The sequence below is a fragment of the Oncorhynchus mykiss genome, chromosome 25 (assembly GCF_057628025.1).
Source record: "Oncorhynchus mykiss isolate SJ-2025 chromosome 25, ASM5762802v1, whole genome shotgun sequence".
Lineage (NCBI taxonomy): Eukaryota > Metazoa > Chordata > Actinopteri > Salmoniformes > Salmonidae > Oncorhynchus > Oncorhynchus mykiss.
Genome location: NC_143046.1, coordinates 21937104 through 21965053, shown reverse-complemented (window position 1 = coordinate 21965053; position 27950 = coordinate 21937104). Strand labels below are relative to the sequence as shown.

General features: G+C 43.8%; 2 protein-coding genes across 26 annotated transcripts in view; both read right to left on the bottom strand.

Annotated features, from left to right (window-relative positions):
* Nucleotides 1-10397, bottom strand: part of LOC110504401 (mitogen-activated protein kinase kinase kinase kinase 4) — a 130256-nt gene extending 119859 nt beyond the window's left edge. For all 22 annotated transcript variants that reach the window (XR_016491567.1, XR_016491564.1, XR_016491565.1 and 19 more), the window contains exons 1-2: nt 9917-10397; nt 9305-9370 (exon numbers count right to left, since the gene is read on the bottom strand). Coding sequence is in view for 16 of the 22 variants with exons in the window: in XM_036970522.2 (XP_036826417.2) it covers nt 9305-9370; nt 9917-9973 (123 nt within the window). In the remaining 6 variants the exon portion in view is untranslated. The remainder of the gene's footprint in view (nt 1-9304; nt 9371-9916) is intronic.
* A 9873-nt stretch (nt 10398-20270) lies between these two features.
* LOC110504767 (X-linked interleukin-1 receptor accessory protein-like 2) overlaps nt 20271-27950 on the bottom strand; it is a 457839-nt gene continuing 450159 nt past the window's right edge. For all 4 annotated transcript variants that reach the window (XM_090219380.1, XM_021583579.3, XM_090219381.1 and 1 more), the window contains one exon: nt 20271-22412. In XM_090219380.1, coding sequence (XP_090075506.1) covers nt 21712-22412 — 701 coding nt within the window. In that variant the 3' untranslated portion in view covers nt 20271-21711. The remainder of the gene's footprint in view (nt 22413-27950) is intronic.

The window sequence follows — 27950 nt, the reverse complement described above, 5'->3', positions numbered from 1 at the left end:
GCTCTCTCCTCGGCTCGACCGACAGCCCCTTGTGCCCCCCCCCCAAAAAAATCTTTAGGTTCCTGTGGCCGCGGACTGCGGTGTCTTCGCTATCCTCCCAATCTCCGTGGCGACTCCCGCCAAGGAAGGGTCTCGCATCCACCCATTATTTCCTCCCATGTCCAGCTCTCCTTTACCTAAATGGTACGCTGCTTGGTCCTGTAGTGGTGGGATATTCTGTCACGTTTGTTGAATACATAATGAGCGGACCGAGGCGCAGTGTGAGTAGAGTTCCACATATTTATTAAAGTGAACCTTCAAAAACAACAAAGAATAAACTAACGTGCAGTTCGTAGCGCACATAGCACTAAACCAAAACGAAACAATATCCCACAAACGCATGTGGGAAAAGGACCACACTAAATATGATCCCCAGTTAGAGGCAACGATCATCAGCTGCCTCCAATTGGGAACCATTGGGAATCACACCAACATTGAAATTCAAGACTAGAACACACCCTAGTCACGAATAAATGATTCTCTCCTCCTATTATTCTGACATTTCACATTCTGAAAATAAATATATACATACATACATTTTTATATATGCACAGAACAATTTAGGCAACAGGGATCTTGATCCAGGAGGGGATTGAATGTCTCTGATGTAACCAAGAAGCTTGATCTTGACATCCAGCAACTTAGCTAGCAAGTTAACAAACCAAATGCATAACTGGAGCCCCGAGCTGGATATAATTTATTTGACACATCTTAGATTTCTTATACACTGAACAAAAGTCTAAACACAACATGTAAAGTGATTGGTCCCATGTTTCATGAGCTGAAATAAAATATTGCAGACATTTCTCTCAAATGTGGACACATTTGATTACATCCCTGTTAGTGACCATTTCTCCTTGGCCAAGATAATCCCTCCACCTGACAGGTATGGCGTATCAAGAAGCTGATTAAATAGCATGATCATTACACAGGTGCACCTTGTGCTGGGGATAATAAAAGGCCACTCTAATATGTGCAGTTTTGTCACACAACATAATGCCACAGATGTCTCAAGTTTTGAGGGGGCGTGCAATTGGAATGCATACTGCAGGAATGTCCACCAGAGCTGTTGCCAGATAATTGAATGTTCATTTCTCTACCATAAGCAACCTCTAACTTCATTTTTGAAAACTTGGTAGTACATCCAACTGGCCTCACATTTGCAGACCAAGTATATGGCATTGTGTGGGCAAGCATTGTGTGGGCAAACATTGTGAACAGAGTTCCACATTGTGGCAGTGGGGTTATGGTATGGGCAGACATAAGCTACAGACAACAAACACAATTGCAATTTATCAATGGCAATTTCAATTTACAGAGAAACCGTGACGAAATCCTGTGGCCCATTGTAGTGCCATTCATCCCCCGCCATCACCTCATTTTTCAGCATGATAATGCACAGCCCCATGTCGCAAGGATCTGTACACAATTCCTGGAAGCTGAAAATGTCCCAGTTCTTCCATGGCCTGCATACTCACCAGACATATCACCCATTGAGCATGTTTTGGATGCTCTGGATCGACGTGTACGACTGTGTGTTCCAGTTCCCTCTAATATCCAGTAACTTTGCACAGCCATTGAAGAGTAGCGGGACATCATTCCATAGGCCACAATCAACAGCATGATCAACTCTATGCGAAGGAGATGTGTTGCGCTGCATGAGGCAAATAGTGGTCACACCAGATACTGACTGGTTTTCTGATCCACGCCCCTACCATATATGTATTCCTAGTGATGTGAAATCAATAGATTAGGGCCTAATGAATTTATATTAATTGACTGATTTCCTTATGAAAGGGTATATCGCCCAACACCTACCCACTACCACAGTTCCTACCACGCGGGCATAGGGAGGGCCTTCTCCCGTTCCCTACCCAAACACAGACCTACTCGGTAGCTGCATCCCAAATGGCACCCTTTTCCCTATGGGCCCTGGTCAAATGTAGTGCACTAAATAGGGAATAGAGTACCATTCGTGACGCATCCAGTGAGCCCACATCTCAACACCAGGACGGGGCCCTTCCATGTCTCTTTCTCAGAGCTGAGGGGACTGGGATACAGTAACGCCACCAGATCCAGGCAGGTGTCCCAGTGGTTTGAACATCGGCTGAGGTTCAGAAATCAATTTCCTCTCCCTGCCTGCTTCGTGATGATTCCCAATATACTGGGACTTTCTCAATATCTGACCTGAGAAGCACGCAAATGACGACGCCTCTCCAGTGCTGCTCTGTTGCTGCACTGCTAGCCTGGCTTTAACCAACTTTTTCACACTACATGAGTTTGCATTTTGCAAGACAGGGAAGTGCCCATTCAAAAGAAGAATACACCCTAGATATAGTCAGCCTAAGAACAATAGCATGAGATATTGCTATATGGACTGAGACAGTTATCGTCATACAATAAGAATGTATTGCTAAAACCAAATACAACATGTCAAACACTGACAATTACACAATCTACGGTACGCCTAATTACTTCAACACTCTTGAGTACTGTATCCCCAGAAGACACAGATGAGATCACTGATGCAACAAATCACAATCCATTTTCATTCTTACTAAGATGGTTAGTCACATGTTAAAGTTTACCCTGGAATGAGTGAAAGACCCTATCACACAAGCTCCTCTCTGAATGGACCATCCTATTCTGCTGCCAAACTACATGAAGCCCCCAGAGGATGAACTACCTCGGGGAAACTACTCTCATCATGTGACCCTTGCTAACAATCCACCCTTTTAACCAGCATTGATGGGTCTCTGTAAGATTTACTATGTTAAGAAAACCATTACTCTGATGCCTGTGATGAATGCAAAGATGAGGCCAGACACATAACCCCCTGGAAAACATGATGAGGACATACCCACTGCTTCACCCTAAAAGCTGAGGAGATTAGGAGCGGTTCTAAAATGAAGACCACCACTGGCTGTCAGACACACGACAATAACAAGATTATCCAAAATACTACAATAAAAAAAACATGATTATTCAGCACTTACAATGAGATGATAAGAATGCTGTGTTAAACAGGTCAAAAACAGGGTCCCATGTAAGTAAACGTAGACTGGAAACAATAGACCAGCATCGGTGCCAAGTCTTCCTCTCCAGAGCATGACAACAAGTCAGGTGCCCTAGCATACTAGAACTGCACAGTATTATCAGGATGATACTAACTGAAGTTCTATTATTTTATAACACACATAGTAGTAATATGTTGTTAGAATTTTGTGCTGCTTGCAAGCATTATTCATTATTTGATTTGGATACATACTATCTCATCTTGCATGACATGGTATGGACTGGTATTTTGAAGAACAGACATTGAACATCATATGGCAAAGGTCACCCATTTTAGAGAATTTACCGGGCTGACATTCTCATCAGTGTCTTATGCCCCCTTAAGTTAATACTTTGTAGCGCCACCTTTTGCTGCGATTACAGCTGTAACTCGCTTGGGGTATGTCTCTATCAGTTTTGCACATCGAGAGACTGAATTTTTTTCCCATTCCCCCTTGCAAAACAGCTCGAGCTCAGTGAGGTTGGATGGAGAGCATTTGTGAACAGCAGTTTTCAGTTCTTTCCACAGATTCTCGATTGGATTCAGGTCTGGACTTTGACTTGGCCATTCTAACACCTGGATATGTTTATTTTTGAACCATTCCATTGTAGATTTTGCTTTATGTTTTGGATCATTGTCTTGTTGGAAGACAAATCTCCGTCCCAGTCTCAGGTCTTTTGCAGACTCCATCAGGTTCTTCCAGAATGGTCCTGTATTTGGCTCCATCCATCTTCCCATTAATTTTAACCATCTTCCCTGTCCCTGCTGAAGAAAAGCAGGCCCAAACCATGATGCTGCCACCACCATGTTTGACAGTGGGCATGGTGTGTTCAGGGTGATGAGCTGTGTTGCTTTTACGCCAAACATAACGTTTTGCATTGTTGCCAAAAAGTTCAATTTTGGTTTCATCTGACCAGAGCACCTTCTTCCACATGTTTGGTGTGTCTCCCAGGTGGCTTGTGGCAAACTTTAAACAACACTTTTTATGGATATCTTTAAGAAATGGCTATCTTCTTGCCACTCTTCCATAAAGGCCAGATTTGTGCAATATACGACTGATTGTTGTCTTATGGACAGAGTCTCCCACCTCAGCTGTAGATCTCTGCAGTTCATCCAGAGTGATCATGGGCCTCTTGGCTGCATCTCTGATCAGTCTTCTCCTTGTATGAGCTGAAAGTTTAGAGGGACGGCCAGGTCTTGGTAAATTTGCAGTGGTCTGATCCTCCTTCCATTTCAATATTATCGCTTGCACAGTGCTCCTTGGGATGTTTAAAGCTTGGGAAATCTTTTTGTATCCAAATCCGGCTTTAAACTTCTTCACAACAGTATCTCGGACCTGCCTGGTGCGTTCCTTGTTCTTCATGATGCTCTCTGCGCTTTTAATGGACCTCTGAGACTATCACAGTGCAGGTGCATTTATACGGTGACTTGATTACACACAGGTGGATTGTATTTATCATCATTAGTCATTTAGGTCAACATTGGATCATTCAGAGATCTTCACTGAACTTCTGGAGAGAGTTTGCTGCACTGAAAGTAAAGGGGCTGAATAATTTTGCACGCCCAATTCTTCAGTTTTTGATTTGTTAAAAAAGTTTGAAATATCCAATAAATGTCGTTCCACTTCATGATTGTGTCCCACTTGTTGTTGATTCTTCACAAAAAAATACAGTTTTATATCTTTATGTTTGAAGCCTGAAATGTGGCAAAAGGTCGCAAAGTTCAAGGTGGCCGAATACTTTCGCAAGGCACTGTATATATATATATTTCTTTTCACCTTTATTTAACCAGGTAGGCAAGTTGAGAACAAGTTCTCATTTATAATTGCGACCTGGCCAAGATAAAGCAAAGCAGTTCGACACATACAACAACACAGAGTTACACATGGAGTAAAACAAACATACAGTCAATAATACAGTAGAAAAATAAGTCTATATACAATGTGAGCAAATGAGGTGAGATAAGGGAGTTAAAGGCAAAAAAAGGCCATGGTGGCAAAGTAAATACAATATAGCAAGTAAAACACTGGAATGGTAGATTTGCAGTGGAAGAATGTGCGAAGTAGAAATATAAATAATGTGGTGAAAAGGAGCAAAATAAATAAATACAGTGTGACCAGTGTGTGCATATATGTGCAATGATGTGCCAAATCTTGATTTAGTGCATTATTATAGGGTAAGCATTAGAATAAGCCGCCTCAATATTTGCAGCCATTACGTGATAACATCTCTAGGAGCTGATCCGTCGTCAGTATTGTGGAATAATTCTAATGTTAAGGTAACATTTGAATGGAGAAAGCTGACCCAGAGTAGCGCTCCCTTTATTTCGATGACGCACTTAGCAAACATTCTCTCTGCGTGGTGTTTTGGGAAACGCATGTTACATCTTCGACCGTTGTAGGAAAGATACATCGTTAAAACACTCGTAAGCCTATGTTCTATCGCTATTTGGAAACCGGGCCCTGGACTGTTTTTTGTTATCTCAGCCTGACAGTAATTGTCACTTCTAAAAGATTCAGCATTGAACAAAACTGTGGCATGGATCAGACATCTGCACTGAAACCCCAAGGGGGTGGATGATTAAAACCAAGACTTCAGACTGTACTGTAAAACAAGATGTGCTGCCTTCAGAACAAGCCCAATAAACAATTTCAAAATCAATATTTTCCACAGACGCACATTCCCTTTGACGTTATGTTTTCAGAACAGATAAATTGTAGAGGAGAAAAAAATACAAATAATAAGATTCTGAGAACACTATGATCAGTATGGCCACTATGACCACTGTGACCACTATGACCACTGTGACCCCTTTGACCACTATGACCACTATGACCATTATGACAACTATGACCACTGTGACCACTATGCCAACTATGACCACTATGACCATTGTGACCACTGTGACCATTATGACCACTATGACCATTATGACCACTATGACCACTATGACCAGTATGACCACTATGACCAGTATGACCACTATGACCAGTATGACCACTATGACCAGCATGACCACTGTGACCACTGTGACCCCTTTGACCACTGTGAGCAATGTGACCACTATGACCACTATGACCACTGTGACCATTATGACCACTGTGACCACTATGACCATTATGACCTCTGTGACCATTATGACCACTATGACCATTATGACCTCTGTGACCATTATGACCACTATGACCATTATGGCCACTGTGACCACTGTGACCATTATGACCACAGTGACTACTGTGACCACTGTGGCCACTATGACCACTATGACCACTGTGACCACTGTGACCATTATGACCACTGTGACCATTATGACCACTGTGACCATTATGACCACAGTGACTACTGTGACCACTATGACCACTGTGACCATTATGACCACTGTGACCACTGTGACCACTATGACCATTATGACCACTATGACCATTATGACCACTGTGACCATTATGACCACAGTGACTACTGTGACCACTATGACCACTGTAGCAACTATGACCACTGTGACCACTATGACTACTGTGACCATTATGACCACTATGACCATTATGGCCACTGTGACCACTGTGACCACTATGACCATTTTGACCACTGTGACCATTATGACCACTATGACCACTGTGACCATTATGACCACTATGACCATTATGGTCACTATGACCACTGTGACCACTATGACCATTATGATCACTATTACCATTATGGCCACTGTGACCACTATGACCATTATGACCACTGTGACTATTATGACCACTATGACCACTGTGACCATTATGACCACTATGACCATTATGGCCACTATGACCATTATAACCACTATGACCACTGTGACCATTATGACCACTATGACCATTATGGTCACTATGACCACTGTGACCACTATGACCATTATGATCACTATTACCATTATGGCCACTGTGACCACTGTGACCACTATGACCATTATGACCACTGTGACTATTATGACCACTATGACCACTATGACCATTATGACCACTGTGACCATTATGACCACAGTGACTACTGTGACCACTATGACCACTGTAGCAACTATGACCACTGTGACCACTATGACTACTGTGACCATTATGACCACTATGACCATTATGGCCACTGTGACCACTATGACCATTTTGACCACTGTGACCATTATGACCACTATGACCACTGTGACCATTATGACCACTATGACCATTATGGTCACTATGACCACTATGACCACTATGATCATTATGACCATTATGACCACTATGACCATTATTACCACTATGACCATTATGACCACTATGACCATTATGACCACTGTGACCACGCCCTCTACCTGTCTTGAGACAACTTCCTCTACTCTACTAATGAATCTGGGCTGTAGAAGACCACTACCTCATGTTTCTCAACAATGTCAACAACTTATGCAAGTACATGGTATCATAAACCACTGATTTGTTACGCCAGTTCAAAATAAATATATTATTATTAAGGTTTTATTGTGTAATAACTACAATACATTATTATTTTTGAGAAACGCTCACCACCTTCCTTAGACTATTCATGTCAAATAAAGGGATTCTGAATTACAGTGTGAAATACAAGAACCTATCTGGATTCATTCTCATTGCATGTAAACAATACATACAGTTTGTATGACCATGAAAATGAACACATTTGAAGGAAGTGTTTGGCTGGGTGATTAAAGTGTGCAGTATTACTGAACACACTTCTTGGTGTTCATTTACAGAGCTAACAAAACATTAGGAACACCTTCCTAATATTGAGTTAAACACCCCTTTGCCCTCAGAACAGCCTCAATTCATCGAGGCATGGACTCTACAAGGTGTCAAAAGCGTTCCACAGGGATGCTGGCCCATGTTGATTCCAATGCTTCCCACAGTTGTGTCAAGTTTGCTGGATGTCCTTTGGGTGGTGGACCATTCTTGGTACACACAGGAAACCGTTGAGTGTGAAAAACCAGCAGCGTTGCAGTTCTTGACACACTCAAACCGGTGTGCCCTGCACCTATGGCCATACCCCGTTCAAAGGCACTTAAATATTTTCTCTTGACTATTCAGCCTCTGAATGACACACATACACAGTCCATGTCTCAATTGCCTCAAGGCTTAAAAATCCATCTTTAACCTGTCTCCTCCCTTTAATCTACACTGATTTAAGTGGATTTAACAGGTGACATAAATAAGGGATCATAGCTTTCACCTGGATTAACCTGGTTAGTCTATGTCATGGTGTTCCTAATGTTTTGTTCACTCAGTGTACGTGAGATAGAAATCATTGACCTGAAGAATGACAAGGAATTTGGAATATGTGTGAAGTCACTGTTCCTGTTATAGGTCTGAAAGTGTGCACTGCACTGCACACAGAAGAGGAAAGAAGAGGAGGAAGCTGTCTGGCCACTAATGGCCAACTCTGACATTGATCCATATAACAGAAAAGATATATTAAATTCAGGTGAGATTTTGACATGCTGTGTACTACAATAACAACAGAGTTGACAGTCTGTCTTTTCAGTTTGGAACTATGCTAACTACTGTTTAGGAATTGATATTAACAGACAACCTTCTTGCACTTTTGAGTATAAGTGGACAAAAATTGTGTGACATTAAAAAAGCTTTTATCATGTCATGCATTCTTGATCTCTTTTATGTTACACCGGATCTTGACTGGGTTACCTTCTTGTAAATCAAAGGCTTGTGCAACCTAAGGTATTCACCCAACTGCTAGCTCACACTCTGAGTTGACACATCTGTGAGAATGTGGCTAGCACCACTCGCTTTGCCGGTCAAGCTAATTTAAATGTTTTTTTAAAGAACCACAAACCATCACTGAAACTTTCAGTGATGCTGATTTCAATAAGGAAGTGGACTCCACCCAAGAGTGTTAAAGATGCTTGTGTTTGTAAGCTACTACACAGTGCATTTGGGTCACCGTTTCTTTCACTCGCTTTTCTCACTTAGTAGTTAGTACTTTCATTAGACCTACACCAAGTGTCACACTAACGTCTGCTGTCAGCTGTAGTTGTGCTACTATATACATTTTCCTTTTCAACTTCAATTAAATATTGAGAGAGTGCCATCATGCAACATTTACATATTGTATTTTCAATATGCTCCTTTGAATGTCAATCATTCCAACTGACAACACATCTGCAATTGTAATCATGATCAAAGACAAGAATAGGAAAGTAGGTCTGACATAAACTACAAACCTTGTAGACTTGCCCATATGTTCCATTTCCAACCACTTCTACCAGCTCAAATATCCCAGCAGGATCCTGAAACAAGGCGACAACATTACATTACTTCACATGAATTGAAAGGGCACAGACATAAATAAATAAAGTAATTTTGAAAGCACCTGATCAGAATAATGTTGGACCTTTAGGTCATCATTTAAACGGAATATTGCATGGCATGGCTCCAAACAAGTATGTTTCATTTGTCAACACTTGTACCATGCCAACACCATATTTCTACTGCATTATTATTGTAACTTAGACAACTTTTTTTAACTCAAGTTATTTTACCCCCAATCATTCAGTTGCTTATGAAACAGTTGTAAATCTGACAAAGCAAAAACATATTCACTTCTGAAAGCAAAACATGTACAGAAAATTGCATCAATGGTTTCTTAATATTGTGACAGGAAAGCTCAAACAATTTGTTACAACGTTGCTCACTTTTTGTTACAATGTAGCTGACGTTTCCTTAAATTAATAGACTACAGTTTGAAACTTTGTAACCAACATCGACTACGCAATGTTTACACAAAAGTCAACCTACATTTCAATGAATTAGACGTTGGCACAACTAGAACTCACCCTCAAAGCAGAGAGGTCAATATTGTCCAAACTTCGTGTAGTGCAGTCTCGCGCCATAGCTATGGCGTTGTCGGACTACTGCAACTAGAAAGAGGACATGTACTTGATTTTCCTAAAGTTAACGGTTTCACCGTGTCAGTTCATATTGTTTATCTGCTTCTGCAGCGAGTCTCACTAGCGACCAACACAGGAAACTTCTCATCCAGCGAAACCCGGAATATGCTGAGGAAGCTAGCCCCCCCTACTCTCCCCAAGAAAACCAAATTCGAAAAGTTCACTTTTTTGAACAACTTTCTCCTCTGTTCAAGGCAACATGCGCAAAATAACGCGTTGATTGTTCATGCCTTCAGTTATTTTTATCTCCATATAGTTTTACCAATTACATAATATACAGTAGTAGCCTAAGCCGAAACATGTATGACTATAATAACAACATTGTAAGAAAACGTCAACATCTGCATTATGAGAGCTTGCCCAATCCAAATATATAATAGTGATCTTGGCCTGCAGGGGGAAAAAATGACAGTCCCATACAAAATTATTTATTGATCACTCTTTCACGGTAACATTTATATTTCATGTTTCTAAATATGTTGTTACTCATTAGTTGACAAAATGATTAGCAAAAAAACATAAACTGTGAAATATCAAAAGTAATGTACAACAGATTTAGCTGTTAGATTCAGCTTCAGTGCATTGCTATGCTGTTCCTCCAGCTCCTTCCTGACTGGCATTGCTATTCTTAATGAGTGACTCACATGGTTAACGATGACTAGTCTCTGTGACTGTGTCATTCTCCACACAGTGTGACCGGTAGCAGGAGCAGCCCAGGGTCTGTGGCAGCTGACCCCTGAACAGAACCACTGTGTAAGGTCACAGAGGGCCCATTCTCTAGCCAGGACACAGACAATGCGGAGCCATTATGAATTAGCAGAGAGTAACGTCTTATGTTATAACGACATTCTTCTGTAAAGTTGAATTAGACAATGAAAGAGAGTATGAGAGATCCGGTTCTGTGTGTGAGAGTTTAAACATGGATGTTTTAACATAGAGGGGTTCTAGCGTTGTGGGAGTGAGTTTGACATTTATATTTTTATGCAGCCACTCCATTGCCTCTCTCTCCACTGCAGCCACCCCATTGCATCTCTCTCCACTGCAGCCACCCCATTGCCTATCTCTCCACTGCAGCCACCCTATTGCCTCTCTCTCCACTGCAGCCACCCCATTGCCTCTCTCTCCACTGCAGCCACCCCATTGCCTCTCGCTCCACTGCAGCCACCCCATTGCCTCTCTCTCCACTGCAGCCACCCCATTGCCTCTCTCTCCACTGCTGCCACCCCATTGCCTCTCTCTCCACTGCAGCCACCCCATTGCCTCTCTCTCCACTGCAGCCACCCCATTGCCTCTCTCTCCACTGCAGCCACCCCTTTGCCTCTCTCTTCACTGCTGCCACCCCATTGCCTCTCTCTCCACTGCAGCCACCCCATTGCCTCTCTCTCCACTGCAGCCACCCCATTGCTTCTCTCGCCACTGCAGCCTCCCCATTGCCTCTCTCTTCACTGCAGCCACCCCATTGCCTCTCTCCACTGCAGCCACCCCATTGCCTCTCTCTCCACTGCTGCCTCCCCATTGCATCTCTCTCCACTGCAGCCACCCCATTGCCTCTCTCTCCACTGCACCCACCCCATTGCCTCTCTCTCCACTGCAGCCACCCCATTGCCTCTCTCTCCACTGCAGCCACCCCATTGCCTCTCTCTTCACTGTAGCCTCCCCATTGCATCTCTCCACTGCAGCCACCCTATTGCCTCTCTCTCCACTGCAGCCACCCCATTGCCTCTCTCTCCACTGCAGCCACCCCATTGCCTCTCGCTCCACTGCAGCCACCCCATTGCCTCTCTCTCCACTGCAGCCACCCCATTGCCTCTCTCTCCACTGCTGCCACCCCATTGCCTCTCTCTCCACTGCAGCCACCCCATTGCCTCTCTCTCCACTGCAGCCACCCCATTGCCTCTCTCTCCACTGCAGCCACCCCTTTGCCTCTCTCTTCACTGCTGCCACCCCATTGCCTCTCTCTCCACTGCAGCCACCCCATTGCCTCTCTCTCCACTGCAGCCACCCCATTGCTTCTCTCGCCACTGCAGCCTCCCCATTGCCTCTCTCTTCACTGCAGCCACCCCATTGCCTCTCTCCACTGCAGCCACCCCATTGCCTCTCTCTCCACTGCTGCCTCCCCATTGCATCTCTCTCCACTGCAGCCACCCCATTGCCTCTCTCTCCACTGCACCCACCCCATTGCCTCTCTCTCCACTGCAGCCACCCCATTGCCTCTCTCTCCACTGCAGCCACCCCATTGCCTCTCTCTTCACTGTAGCCTCCCCATTGCCTCTCTCCACTGCAGCCACCCCATTGCCTCTCTCCACTGCAGCCACCCCATTGCCTCTCTCTCCACTGCAGCCACCCCATTGCATCTCTCTCCACTGCAGCCACCCCATTGCCTCTCTCTCCACTGCAGCCACCCCATTGCCTCTCTCCACTGCAGCCACCCCATTGCCTCTCTCTCCACTGCAGCCACCCCATTGCATCTCTCTCCTCTACAGCCACCCCATTGCCTCTCTCTCCACTGCAGCCTCCCCATTGCCTATCTCTCCACTGCAGCCACCCCATTGCCTCTCTCTCCACTGCAGCCACCCCATTGCCTCTCTCTCCACTGCAGCCACCCCATTGCCTCTCTCTCCACTGCAGCCACCCCATTGCCTCTCTCTCCACTGCAGCCTCCCCATTGCCTATCTCTCCACTGCAGCCACCCCATTGCCTCTCTCTCCACTGCAGCCACCCCATTGCCTCTCTCTCCACTGCAGCCACCCCATTGCCTCTCTCTCCACTGCAGCCACCCCATTGCCTCTCTCTCCACTGCTGCCTCCCCATTGCCTCTCTCTCCACTGCAGCCACCCCATTGCCTCTCTCTCCACTGCAGCACCCCATTGCCTCTCTCTCCACTGCAGCCACCCCATTGCCTCTCTCTCCACTGCAGCCACCCCATTGCCTCTCTCTCCACTGCAGCCACCCCATTGCCTCTCTCTCCACTGCAGCCTCCCCATTGCCTATCTCTCCACTGCAGCCACCCCATTGCCTCTCTCCCCACTGCAGCCACCCCATTGCCTCTCTCTCCACTGCAGCCACCCCATTGCCTCTCTCTCCACTGCAGCCACCCCATTGCCTCTCTCTCCACTGCAGCCTCCCCATTGCCTCTATCTCCACTGCAGCCACCCCATTGCCTCTCTCTTCACTGTAGCCTCCCCATTGCCTCTCTCCACTGCAGCCACCCCATTGCCTCTCTCCACTGCAGCCACCCCATTGCCTCTCTCTCCACTGCAGCCACCCCATTGCCTCTCTCTCCACTGCAGCCACCCCATTGCCTCTCTCTCCACTGCAGCCACCCCATTGCCTCTCTCTCCACTGCAGCCACCCCATTGCCTCTCTCTCCACTGCAGCACCCCATTGCCTCTCTCTCCACTGCAGCCACCCCATTGCATCTCTCTCCTCTGCAGCCACCCCATTGCCTCTCTCTCCACTGCAGCCTCCCCATTGCCTATCTCTCCACTGCAGCCACCCCATTGCCTCTCTCTCCACTGCAGCCACCCCATTGCCTCTCTCTCCACTGCAGCCACCCCATTGCCTCTCTCTCCACTGCAGCCACCCCATTGCCTCTCTCTCCACTGCAGCCTCCCCATTGCCTCTCTCTCCACTGCAGCCACCCCATTGCCTCTCTCTCCACTGTAGACACCCATTGCCTCTCTCTCCACTGTAGACACCCATTGCGTCTCTCTACACTGCAGCCACCCCATTGCCTCTCTCTCCACTGCACATAAAGTAACTGAAGTAGTACAACAATGCATTCCTGTAAAAATAAAAACACACTTCTACCATTCATTTCTCTGCGAGTGGCATACTGCAATGATTCACAGGTTCTGGCAACCTTTTTGACTAACTCCAAAGCAAATCTTAGGGGGGTGCATGGGGGGAGGGTTAGGAGAATGGTCTGTATTCAAACGCCTCTTGAACTTCAGCCAGATGGTTCAACTTCTGCCAGTTGCTCTCATAATACAAACAGCCAACATATGCTGGCACTGAGATTTTTCAACTGAGTGCCTGCCTCTGCCTGGATACAGACAGACAGACAGTGTAGTTATGATTTTTTCCCCCTGTTGTATTTTACTCCTGTTCCACGGTTCAGACAGATGCCGCCAGTCTTAAACTGTCTCATACCCTCTGACTTTTCACTGTTCAGTTTGGAACTGATGTGTCATAGATTACCAGTTATTCTAGTATGGTTTCACTTGGATGGGTCATATTTGAGAGGATCCATTATTCTACATGGTTTCACTTGGATGGGTCATGTTTGTGAGGACCCATTATTCTACATGGTTTCACTTGGATGTGCCATGTTTGAGAGGACCCACTATTCTACATGGTTTCACTTGGATGGGTCATGTTTGAGAGGACCCACTATTCTACATGGTTTCACTTGGATGGGTCATGTTTGAGAGGAGCCATTACTCTACATGGTTTCACTTGGATGTGTTATGTTTGAGAGGACCCATTATTCTACATGGTTTCACTTGGATGTGTCATGTTTGAGAGGAGCCATTACTCTACATGGTTTCACTTGGATGTGTTATGTTTGAGAGGACCCATTATTCTACATGGTTTCACTTGGATGTGTCATGTTTGAGAGGAGCCATTACTCTACATGGTTTCACTTGGATGTGTTATGTTTGAGAGGACCCATTATTCTACATGGTTTCACTTGGATGTGTCATGTTTGAGAGGACCTATTATTCTACATGGTTTCACTTGGATGTGTTATGTTTGAGAGGACCCATTATTCTACATGGTTTCACTTGGATGGGTCATGTTTGAGAGGACCTATTATTCTACATGGTTTCACTTGGATGTGTCATGTTTGAGAGGAGCCATTACTCTACATGGTTTCACTTGGATGTGTTATGTTTGAGAGGACCCATTATTCTACATGGTTTCACTTGGATGTGTCATGTTTGAGAGGACCTATTATTCTACATGGTTTCACTTGGATGTGTTATGTTTGAGAGGACCCATTATTCTACATGGTTTCACTTGGATGTGTCATGTTTGAGAGGAGCCATTACTCTACATGGTTTCACTTGGATGGGTCATGTTTGAGAGGATCCATTATTCTACATGGTTTCACTTGGATGTGTCATGTTTGAGAGGATCCATTATTCTACATGGTTTCACTTGGATGGGTCATGTTTGAGAGGACCCATTATTCTACATGGTTTCACTTGGATGGGTCATGTTTGAGAGGATCCACTATTCTACATGGTTTCACTTGGATGTGTCATGTTTGAGAGGACCTATTATTCTACATGGTTTCACTTGGATGTGTCATGTTTGAGAGGACCTATTATTCTACATGGTTTCACTTGGATGTGTTATGTTTGAGAGGACCCATTATTCTACATGGTTTCACTTGGATGTGTCATGTTTGAGAGGACCCATTATTCTACATGGTTTCACTTGAATGTGTCATGTTTGAGAGGACCTATTATTCTACATGGTTTCACTTGGATGTGTCATGTTTGAGAGGAGCCATTACTCTACATGGTTTCACTTGGATGTGTCATGTTTGAGAGGATCCATTATTCTACATGGTTTCACTTGGATGTGTCATGTTTGAGAGGATCCATTATTCTACATGGTTTCACTTGGATGGGTCATGTTTGAGAGGACCCATTATTCTACATGGTTTCACTTGGATGTGTCATGTTTGAGAGGACCTATTATTCTACATGGTTTCACTTGGATGTGTCATGTTTGAGAGGATCCATTATTCTACATGGTTTCACTTGGATGTGTCATGTTTGAGAGGACCTATTATTCTACATGGTTTCACTTGGATGTGTCATGTTTGAGAGGATCCATTATTCTACATGGTTTCACTTGGATGTGTCATGTTTGAGAGGACCTATTATTCTACATGGTTTCACTTGGATGTGTCATGTTTGAGAGGACTTATTATTCTACATGGTTTCACTTGGATGTGTCATGTTTGAGAGGACCTATTATTCTAGCATGGTTTCACTTGGATGGGTCATGTTTGAGAGGATCCATTATTCTAGCATGGTTTCACTTGGATGTGTCATGTTTGAGAGGACCTATTATTCTACATGGTTTCACTTGGATGGGTCATGTTTGAGAGGATCCATTATTCTAGCATGGTTTCACTTGGATGGGTCATGTTTGAGAGGACCCATTATTCTACATGGTTTCACTTGGATGGGTCATGTTTGAGAGGACCCATTATTCTACATGGTTTCACTTGGATGTGTCATGTTTGAGAGGACCTATTATTCTACATGGTTTCACTTGGATGGGTCATGTTTGAGAGGACCCATTACTCTACATGGTTTCACTTGGATGTGTCATGTTTGAGAGGACCTATTATTCTAGCATGGTTTCACTTGGCTGCAAACACAAATAAGTGTTATTTGCCTTCTCTTGACAGTGTATAAATAACATAACCCTGGGGACTGGCATGCAAAACAATGTGCATCCCAAATGGTGGAGCTGGGCCCTAGTATGGGCCCTAGTATGGGCCCTGGTCAGAAGTAGTGCAGTACAAAGGGAATAGGGGGCTATTTTAGATGCACAGACGCAGACAGGCAAAGGTTGCTGCTACAGCTGCTGCCACATGGTACATACAGCTGGTTCTGTTTCATGCAGAATAATGACATCAGCTTGTCCTGCATCACAATTCGCATTTAAACAACGTTGGCACTGTATGTGCAGAAAATATAATAACATTATAGTGAAGTTATGCCTTGGAAATATATACAGTGTTGGATAGACTCTCAGGATTTGCCAGACTGAAATTTACTAAGCAAGCAGGCTTCTGAAACCTGTCTAGTGAAACCTGTTATGGATTATATAAAATATCTTATAAAACTAGATTCATATTTAGCTCATTACCCCACTGGTTCTTTTCAAAGTTGTTTTTAAAAAGCTTGAGAAATATAGGCAAACATTTATGTACGGAACATTGGAATTGAAAATGATTTGAATATTAAATATTTGTTAGCTAAATATTCACACAAGAAAGAATGGTTGATACCAAGTGGCAACTCAATACTTCAATCTAACATACTTTATATGAATGAACTGCTGTGTCACAATTGCCAGGTTGCACAGGAGGTTGGTGGCACCTTAACTGGGGAGGACGGGCTCCTAGTAATGGCTGGAACAGAATCAATGGAATGGTATCGAACTCTTCAAACACATAGTTTCCGTGTTTTCGGTATTCACTCCAATCCAGCCATTTTTATGAGCCGTCGTCCACTCAGCAGCCTCCTGTGTGTTTGGGTCCTTGATTTGTCCTGCTGTATACCTGTAGTGTAAGGGCCAGGGGATGGTAATGGTTGACATACAGACAGGTTTCTGGTGGACTGTTTACAATAGTAGTGGGCTGCTGCAACCAAACAAAAGGGGCAAAGAGGCATGCCCATGTTGATCGGGATGTCAATGGAAAAAATGTAAAAAGCCAGAGCCCAAATAACACTACGTTCCCCACACAAACCTAGAGAGAATCAGCTCTCCAATGCATAGCATGAAAGTAAAATAATCAATAGAAAGAATGTAATAGAGTATTAAGCTGTGTAAGGACAGCCTTTGGTACTTTGTTACATGGTTCGACTGATGTCCAAATCAATGAATATGAACAAAATATGACGTGATTAGCTTAAGGAAAAAAGACAATATATGCTTTGTGAGGCCCTCAAACAAACACACACACACATACACACATGCATACACACACAGACCAAAAAGATCATCAAGGACAACAGCCACCCGAGCTACTGCCTGTTCACCCCGCTATCATCCAGAAGGCGAGGTCAGTACAGGTGCATCAAAGCTGGGACCTAGAGACTGGAAAGAAAACTTTATCTCAAGGCCATCAGACTGTTAAACAGCCACCAATAACATTGAGTGGCTGCTGCCAAAATACTGACTCAAATCTCTAGCCACTTCAATAATTAAAAATTGGATGTCATAAATATATCACTAGTCACTTTAAACAATGCCACTTTACATAATGTTTACATACTCTACATTACTCATCTCATATGTATATACTGTACTCTATACCATCTACTGCATCTGGCCTATGCTGCACTGCCGTCGCTCATCCATATATTTATATGTACATATTCTTATTAATTCCTTTACAATTGTGTGTATAAGGTAGTTGTTGTGAAATTATTAGATTACTTGTTAGATATTACTGCACGGTCGGAACTAGAAGAACAAGCATTTCGCCACACTCGCATTAACATCTGCTAACCATGTGTATGTGACCGATACAATTTGATTTGATTTGACACACACAGCCTTTTCTCGTTCACATGTATTCTGCCTAAGCATTTCTGATATCCACAAGATGGTGGTGTTGAGTTGTATAATTTCTGAATGGAAAAGTTATAAAGCAGTAGTGGTGAGTGCTGCCATGCCATCAGATCTGGGCTTCTTCTTACAGCATAGAGGTGAGTGCTGCCAGCCCATCAGATCTGGGCTTCTTCTTACAGCATAGAGGTGAGTGCTGCCAGCCCATCAGATCTGAGCTTCTTCTTACAGCATAGAGGTGAGTGCTGCCAGGCCATCAGATCTGGGCTTCTTCTTACAGCATAGAGGTGAGTGCTGCCAGGCCATCAGATCTGAGCTTCTTCTTACAGCATAGTGGTGAGTGCTGCCAGGCCATCAGATCTGAGCTTCTTCTTACAGCATAGTGGTGAGTGCTGCCAGGCCATCAGGTCTGGGCTTCTTCTTACAGCATTGTGGTGAGTGCTGTCAGGCCATCAGGTCGGGGCTTCTTCTTACAGCATAGTGGTGAGTGCTGCCAGGCCATGAGGTCTGGGCTTCTTCTTACAGCATAGTTGTGAGTGCTGCCAGGCCATCAGGTCTGGGCTTCTTCTTACAGCATAGTGGTGAGTGCTGCCAGGCCATTAGATTTGAGCTTCTTCTTACAGCATAGTGGTGAGTGCTGCCAGGCCATCAGATCTGGGCTTCTTCTTACAGCATAGTGGTGAGTGCTGCCAGGCCATCAGGTCTGGGCTTCTTCTTACAGCATAGTGGTGAGTGCTGCCAGGCCATCAGGTCTGAGCTTCTTACAGCATTTCATATTCATCTCTGCTACTGTATATCTGCATGCTGAGAAGTAGATTGGGTGTCTGAAGAAACCTTACTACTCCTTAATATTTCAACAAATTCATCATAAACATACAGCTGGCAATGTTGCTGATTATTGAGTGAACTATTGAGTGGTGTAAATAGGATGTGCTGGTGAAGCAGCCATAGCATTCCCCTTTCAGAGAGGATACTGTAGGTAATAGAGGTCCACCATAGCAAACATCCACTATTTCAGTTTTTGCAACTTCGAAAGATTATAGCTGCAGTTGCCATAGTAGCTGACATTTATAACCATTGAACGCTTGACATATTTAACTCCACCACATAGATCATATATGTAAAATGACAGCATTACATTACAATGAAAACCAAATACAGTGCCTATAGAATAAATACAGTGCCTATAGAATAAATACAGTGCCCATAGAATAAATACAGTGCCCATAGAATAAATACAGTGCCCATAGAATAAATACAGTGCATATAGAATAAATACAGTGCCCATAGAATAAATACAGTGCCTATATAATAAATACAGTGCCTATATAATAAATACAGTGCCCATAGAATAAATACAGTGCATATAGAATAAATACAGTGCCTATAGAATAAATACAGTGCATATAGAATAAATACAGTGCCTATATAATAAATACAGTGCCTATATAATAAATACAGTGCCTATATAATAAATACAGTGCATATAGAATAAATACAGTGCCTATAGAATAAATACAGTGCCCATAGAATAAATACAGTGCCCATAGAATAAATACAGTGCATATAGAATAAATACAGTGCCTATATAATAAATACAGTGCCTATATAATAAATACAGTGCCTATATAATAAATACAGTGCCTATATAATAAATACAGTGCATATAGAATAAATACAGTGCCTATAGAATAAATACAGTGCCCATAGAATAAATACAGTGCCCATAGAATAAATACAGTGCATATAGAATAAATACAGTGCCTATATAATAAATACAGTGCCTATATAATAAATACAGTGCCTATATAATAAATACAGTGCATATAGAATAAATACAGTGCCTATAGAATAAATACAGTGCCTATTGAATAAATATAGTGCATATAGAATAAATCAAGCAGTAAACAACCGGTTTATTTCAACATGATTTAATATACAGCCATTCGCAAGGGTCCAACAAAATTTCATTTCATCATATAAGTAGAGAATGCACATTGATGCTCTATCAAAATCCATCAGCTTGCAAACAGACAAAAAGGCATTAAATAAACTTATACGATGTATAACTGGTGTTGAAGAAGACATCAGTGGGCAGTTCAGCAACGGTTCAAACTGATCGCTGCAATCTCTTTGACCTCCTGCCGTTAGTGTTTTAGTTTGCTCTTGAAGGTCACCAAGTCATCTTTGTTACAATCTTGGCATTTCGGCTGATTATTCCTCTATAACTCAATGAGATAGATTTGAGGCTGATCATTCCTCTATAACTCAATGAGACACATTAGAAGCTGATTATTCCTCCATAACTCAATGAGACAGATAGAGGCTGCTATATTACAAATCCTTGCAGACAAATAGGATTCATTTTCTAAGATGGAAATATCAGAGCAACTGAAAAGAGGATGATTCTATAAGACTATTCTCTTCTCATTTAGCAAATGAAATCAATCAAATAAAATAGATACAAATGCAAATATCTCTCAGGTGATTCCAGTTCCCTTTCATTTCTACAATACATTCAGTCAAAACTACCATCGTTTCCGAAAGCACCACCGAGTCCATCTGTACCATTTGGAGAGCGGCTCATCCTCAAAAAGACCACTCAATGGCCATCTGAAAACAATATGGCCAACAGAGGAAGGAAGGCAGGTGAAGCAGGGGAGGAATTCAGCAGAGAAAAAGGCTTCTTGTTTTGTACAACTAAAATAAGCAAAGTAACAGGCAGAACTCAAGAGACAGCAACTAGTCACAGACTACAACTCAAACAAATACTGCATTAAACAATTCAAATATTCATTATTAATTGGCCTCAAACAATGACAATAGCTTGTGTAAATTCAAACATTATTGATTTGCTTAAATATACTGTAACATTTTTAAAGCTCACAGAGAATGTTTTCAGTCCATCTTTACAGAATTGTGCTGCAATGAGAAACGTTCCCTTTTCCCATGAAAAAAATCACAGGTCAGAATCTTTCAATTTGGATTCACTCACATACTCACACCATTAAAATCTTAAAGGAATCATCAAGACTGTCTATAGAAGATATGAAAACTGTACATAATAACAATACCTTGAACATTAAAAACAAGTTTTTTTCATTTATTACTCATCTCAAAAAAGGAGACATTTTTCAAGTAAGAAAATGATGACTGGAGCAACTCCTTTTGTCCTTGATTTCTTTAAAGACTGAACGAAAAAAGACAAATCCAGAAAACATTTAACCGCTAATGAAAATAGTCTGCGAGAAATGATTGTGTGCAGAATGGTTTTTGATCAGTGTTTTGTCTAAATGAATCTTCATGCAGATAAAAGACAAAGACATAAGAGATGTGGCATCAAGCTGGATATCAGTCTACCAGATATCACTTGTGTGTTCCCCCCCAGATAGAGGGACGAAAGTGCTGTTCAAGTGGATCTCCTGCTTGCTCTTTCCCATCGTGTTGTTCTGAGTCACCTGTCCGTTGAGCAGCGTCATGGGGATATTGCAGTATATGTGACGGTTACTCAAGGTGGCTATCTGCACGGGGGAGGCAGGCATCTTATACTCGTAGCTACGGGTGCAGTAGTGTCTCATCTGAGGGTGGCTGGTCTGGTTAAAGTCTGGAATCTCAGCGTGGTGGGCGGGCACCATCGAGGCAGATGTGGTCGTCATGGCGATGGTGGAGACCGTCTGCAGGTCGCCGAACAGACCCTGCTCCCTGGAGTCTAGCACCTGCCGGCGAGACAGCATCTCTTTCCTCTTCACCGGCATCTCGTATATCACCTGCTTCCAGAACATAGACTTGAGCTCATTGCTCTTGGGGCCCCTCCACTTGATGATGGAGAGGACTTTGATGGTGTGCTTCAGGGCCTCCACTTCCTGGTAGTTGATGACGCTCTTGAGGTTGGCACACTCGATCATAATCACCTTGATCTCCCCGGTCACCAGCATGCTGTGGAGCCGAGTCTCCAGCTGGAAGATGCTCCAGCCACGCTTGGCCACAAACTCAGGAGTCAACACGATGATGAGCCGTCTGCTCTGCTCCACGCTCCGCGCCAGGTCCTCAATGTAGACTGGAGGAAAGAAAGAGATACAGAGATAGAGCGAGAGAGGGGGGAGAGAAAGATTCAGAGAGAGAGAGGGGAGAGAGAGAGAGAGCATGAGAAAGAGAGAAAGAGAGAGAGAGAGAGAGAGAGAGGGAGAGAGAGGGAAAGGGGGAAGAGATAGAGAGAAAGGGGGAAGAGATAGAGAGAGGGAAAGGGGGAAGAGATAGAGAGAGCGCAAGAGACAGACAGATGGACGAGAGAAAGAAAAAGGGGAAAAGAGAAAAGAGAGAGAGAGAGCATGTCAAAGAATAGTGTGTAACAAACCATTCATATTTGACCATTTAGAATTGAGATAAGAGCAGCATCAAGCTGCAGGTCTAAAGTAACACCCAGAGACATGACAAAACCCAGCAGTCACCAACACTCTGATCTGTCACATTACATACCTTATCACAACTCCCACTCAACCGCCAAACTGACAGTATCACGACAACACAAAACACATACATCACTTTATTCAATATATAGCCTTCTCATTATACTGACTGATTAATCCTAAACCTCTGGGCGAGCACTTTTCCATAGTGATCTCATTAGCCTGTTGAAAACCACAAGCAGAGAGAGAGACAGTGGTAAATAAAGTCAGTTTATGAGTCAAAAAACACAGTGAGAGATAGAGAGACAGAGAGAGAGAGACACAGAGAGAGAGAGAGAGGGAGAGAGAGACAGAGACAGAGAGAGAGAGAGAGAGAGAGAGAGAGAGAGAGAGGCAGAGAGAGACAGAGACAGAGAGACAGAGAGAGAGAGAGACAGAGAGAGAGAGTGGGAGAGAGAGACAGAGACAGAGACAGAGAGAGAGAGACAGAGAGAGAGAGAGAGAGACAGTGGTAAATAAAGGCTGTTTATGAGTCATAAAACACAGTGAGAGATAGAGAGACAGAGAGAGAGAGACAGAGAGAAAGAGACAGAGAGACCGAGAGAGACAGAGAGAGAGACAGAGAGAGAGAGAGAGAGAGAGAGAGAGAGAGACAGAGACAGAGAGACAGAGGGGGAGACAGAGAGAGAGACAGACAGAGAGAGAGAAAGAGAAAGAAGAGCGGGAGAGAGGAACTCCTCTGCAAAAAAGATAGAATTATAGTTGGATATTATAGAATTATAGTTGCACAAGGACTTATGCATGATACTAACCTCAACATCAAAATTCCATACCTAAAACTTTGATTTTGGACAAAATTACCTGAATGGACTATTGCTACCAAGGACTATCAAGAAAAAACTTCTAACAAACCAAAACCTGCAGAAGAAACATAGCGGAACCTGGAAATACCATCCAACACAAAACTGAGTGAGTAATATTCAGTCTGAAGCTACTTCTGAAGACAAAAATTAAAAGACAATAATCTCTAGGTAATTTTATTATATAAAGCTAAGTAAATAAGTATACTAAGCTACCAAGCTGCTTGGACAGAACAGACCTGGCAGCACCTTCAATTAGCACTGAAGTGTGAAGTCAGATGTGTGAAAACTCTTGAGCCCAACAATGGCAGGAGAGTTTCACAACCCCTCCCCCCAAATGCAGAGGCCTTAGAAGCACCAATAACAATACAGAGACACGATTTGCTGACTTCTATAAAGAGGGGAATATAAAACGTAAGAAACTTAATTTTCCACACAGACCATCCCCTGGCATGGCACAGCGCTATAAGAGCACACTACCCCTATGTCCAGAGAGAGGGTATTGGCCCAGGGTGGAAACTCAGAATACTAGACATTGAGGAAATCGAAACAACCTCTGTCAACATGTACAAGTATGGGACAGTGATGGTGCAGGGAATCCTCATGCAGTTCCAGCAGGGCTTTTATGGGATCAAAGAGAGAGAGCAAAGCAGGTAAATCTCTCTCTTTGTGAAAACTCCCCCACCCTGAGTGAGTCTGATCACACCTCTTCAAACTATCCTGCAGACGAGGATAGTCAAGCTCACAAGCCCACAAAACAGACCAGCACAACAACACCCTCCCAACAAAGCCCAGAGGGCAGAATGTGGAGATGGACGGCTGTCTGAGAGAGCTGGCTGCTCTACGAACTGAGGTGAGATAACTTAAAGAGGCACACATGGCACTGAAGGACGAGGTCAGAAAGCTGAGGTGTGACAGAGAGCAGGACACTCCCTCAGACAAGCCAGCAGAACAGCCCACCTCAGACACGGACCCGGAACACAACCTCAACACCACAATGGGACAGACAACACAGGACCCACCAACCCAACAGACCCCACCCACTCCTAACAGCCCTCCTGTCAGGTCCCCCAATAGCCCTCCTGATAACCCCCCCACCGAGGACACACAAAACCCACAGATTGTGCTCCTCATTGACTCAAATGGCAAATACTTTTTCCCAAACACAAACTGGCTTAACTCTGGTGCCCAAACACTAGGCATGCCCTGGAGCTGTCGTCAGAGGACAGACTAGTGTCCCCCAGCCACATCATCATTCACACGGGAACAAATTACCTGAGGACCCAGCAGGAAAGGGTGGCAACAGCACTCAAGGGACTGATTTAAAAAGCTTCTTCCACTTTCCTCAATGCACAAGTGGTTACCTCCACCATGCTACCACGAAAATACTTTCACCCTGCCACCATACAGCAGGTGAATGCAATAATTTTCCCAGACTGTTTCTCAAAACCTAATGTATACCTGGCGCGCAACTTCACCCTGGACTTGAACAGCCTTTACGACCAAGTCCACCCCCCCCCCCCCCCGAAAGACCTGCACCGAGAACCCATGCCAAGAAGACCTACACCCAGACCACAGCTTCACAAGCTATACCCCAACCAGCTGAGACTACCCCAAACAAACCCTGGCTGGACACACCCTATATAGGCTCCCCCAGATCAGGCCTCTTCTGCCCCCCGCCACTGCAGCAAGGACCTCAACATGACAGCTGCACATATGAAAAGGCTGTGAGCAGAGCAACAGGCCCAAGCCCTACTAATGCACCGCCCCAAGCCCCATCCTGCGACCTAAGAGGTATGTATGAGATGCTCAACATGCTCTGCTCACAACTACTGTAATGGTCTGGGCCTAAACCACACAAAAAACAGCACTAGACACTATGGAACACAACACATTTACTATCTCATCCTGGAATATACAAGGTCTGAGGTCATCTGCCTTTGGCCTAAAGAGCAGGAACCAAAACTTCACCAAACACATTGGAAATACGGACATTGAGGCCTCCCTGGTGGCGCAGTGGTTAAGGGCGCTGTACTGCAGCGCCAGCTGTACCATCAGAGACTCTGGGTTTGCGCCCAGGCTCTGTCGTAACCGGCTGCGACCGGGAGGTCCGTGGGGCGACGCACAATTGGCCTAGCGTCGTCCGGGTTAGGGAGGGCTTGGCCCGTAGGGATGTCCTTGTCTCATCGCGCACCAGCAACTCCTGTGGCGGGCTGGACACAGTGCACGCTAACCAAGGTTGCCAGGTACACATTGGTGCGGCTGGCTTCCGGGTTGGATGCGCGCTGTGTTAAGAAGCAGTGCGGCTTGGTTGGGTTGTGTATTGGAGGACGCATGACTTTCAACCTTCGCCTCACCCGAGCCCGTACGGGAGTTGTAGCGATGAGACAAGATAGTAGCTACTAAAACAATTGGACACCACGAAATTGGGGAGAAAAAGGGGTAAAAAAAAAGAGAAGGAAATACGGACATTGTCATCCTACAAGAGGATATAGAGGAGATGGACCCACCGGTTGCCCTCTAGGTTACAGAGAACTGGTAGTCGCATCCACCAAGCTACCAGGTGTGAAACAGGGAAGAGACTCAGGGGATATGCTAATTTGGTATAGAACAGACCTGACCACTCTATTAAATTAGTGAATAAGGAAATTATCTCAACAGAGAAAATGTCATCATGTGTGCCACCTATATTTATTTTTTATTTAACCTTTATTTAACTAGGCAAGTCAGTTAAGAACGAATTTGTATTTACAATGATGGCCTACTATGACCAAACCCTAACCCGGATGACTCTGGGCCAATTGTGAGCGGGGGAAATCAACCATTTCCAGGCCCAGGGACATGTACAAGTCTGTGGCGACCTATACTGGACAAGAACCTGACACTCTCAGCACACAGGGGGACAAACACCTACCTAGAGGGGACAGTATTCCCTTCCAAATATGCAACCTCCCCCCCATAGACACAACTAAGACAAAACAACTCCTGCAGCTGTGTCACATGCTGGGTCTGCACATAGTCAATGGTAGGCTTTGAGGAGACTCCTATAGTAGTACACCAACAGCTCATCCCTTGGCAGAGGTACTGTAGATTACTTTATCACTGACCTCAACCCAGAGTGTCTCAGAGTGTTCACAGTCAGCCCACTAACACCCTTATCAGATCACAGCAAAATCACAGTCTACCTGAACAGAGCAATACTCAATCATAAGGCATCAAAGCCAAAAGAACTGCACAATATTAAGAAATGCTACGGATGGAAGGAAAGTAGCGTAGAAGCCTACCAAAAAAACAAATTCAATCAGTGTATTTGACCTCTCAGCTTCTCTATCAAACTGTTTGATGAAGAATGTAAAAACCTAAGAAAGATATTGAGAAACATATCCAACCAAAAACATAGAGGTACAGAAAATCTGAGTCTATGCCTTCACTATGGTGAAACACTAAAACAATACAGAAATACACTATGGAAAAAGAAGGAACAGCATGTCAGAAATCAGTTCAATATAATCCATAGAATCTAACCACTTCAGAGAAAATTGGAACACACTAAACAAACCACACAAAGAGTTATCTATCCAAAATGGAGATGTGGATAAACCACCTCTCCAATCTTTTTGGCTCTATAACAAAGAACAAAAAAATATACAATTACAAATCTTAGAATCAGCTATTAAAGACTACCAGAACCCACTAGATTCTCCTATTAGATTGAATGAACTTCAGGACAAAATACAAACCCTCCAACCCAAAAAGGCCTGTGGTGTTGATTGTATCCTACATGAAATTATAAAATATACAGACCACAAATAACAATTGCCTATACTTAAACTCTTTAACATCATCCTCAGCTCTGGCATCTTCCCCAAATTCTTGGAACCAAGGACTGATAACATCAATCCGCAAAAGTGGAGACAAATTTGACCCCAATAACTACCGTGGGATATGCGTCAACAGCAACCTTGGGAAAATCCTCTGCATTATCATTAACAGCAGACTTGTACATTTCCTCAGTGAAAACAATGTACTGAGCAAATGTCAATCGGCTTTTTACCAAATTACCGTACGACAGACCACATATTCACCCTGCACACCCTAATTGACAAACAAACAAACCAAAACAAGGCAAAGTCTCTTATGCTTTGTTGACTTCAAAAAAGCTTTTGACTCAATTTGGCATCAGGGTCTGCTATACAAATTGATGGAAATTGGTGTTGGGGGAAAAACATATGACATTATAAAACCCATTTACATGGGGCCGTGGGGTGTGCAGATTAAGCCCCACCCTCTTCAACATGTAAATCAACGAATTGGTGAGGGCACTAAAAC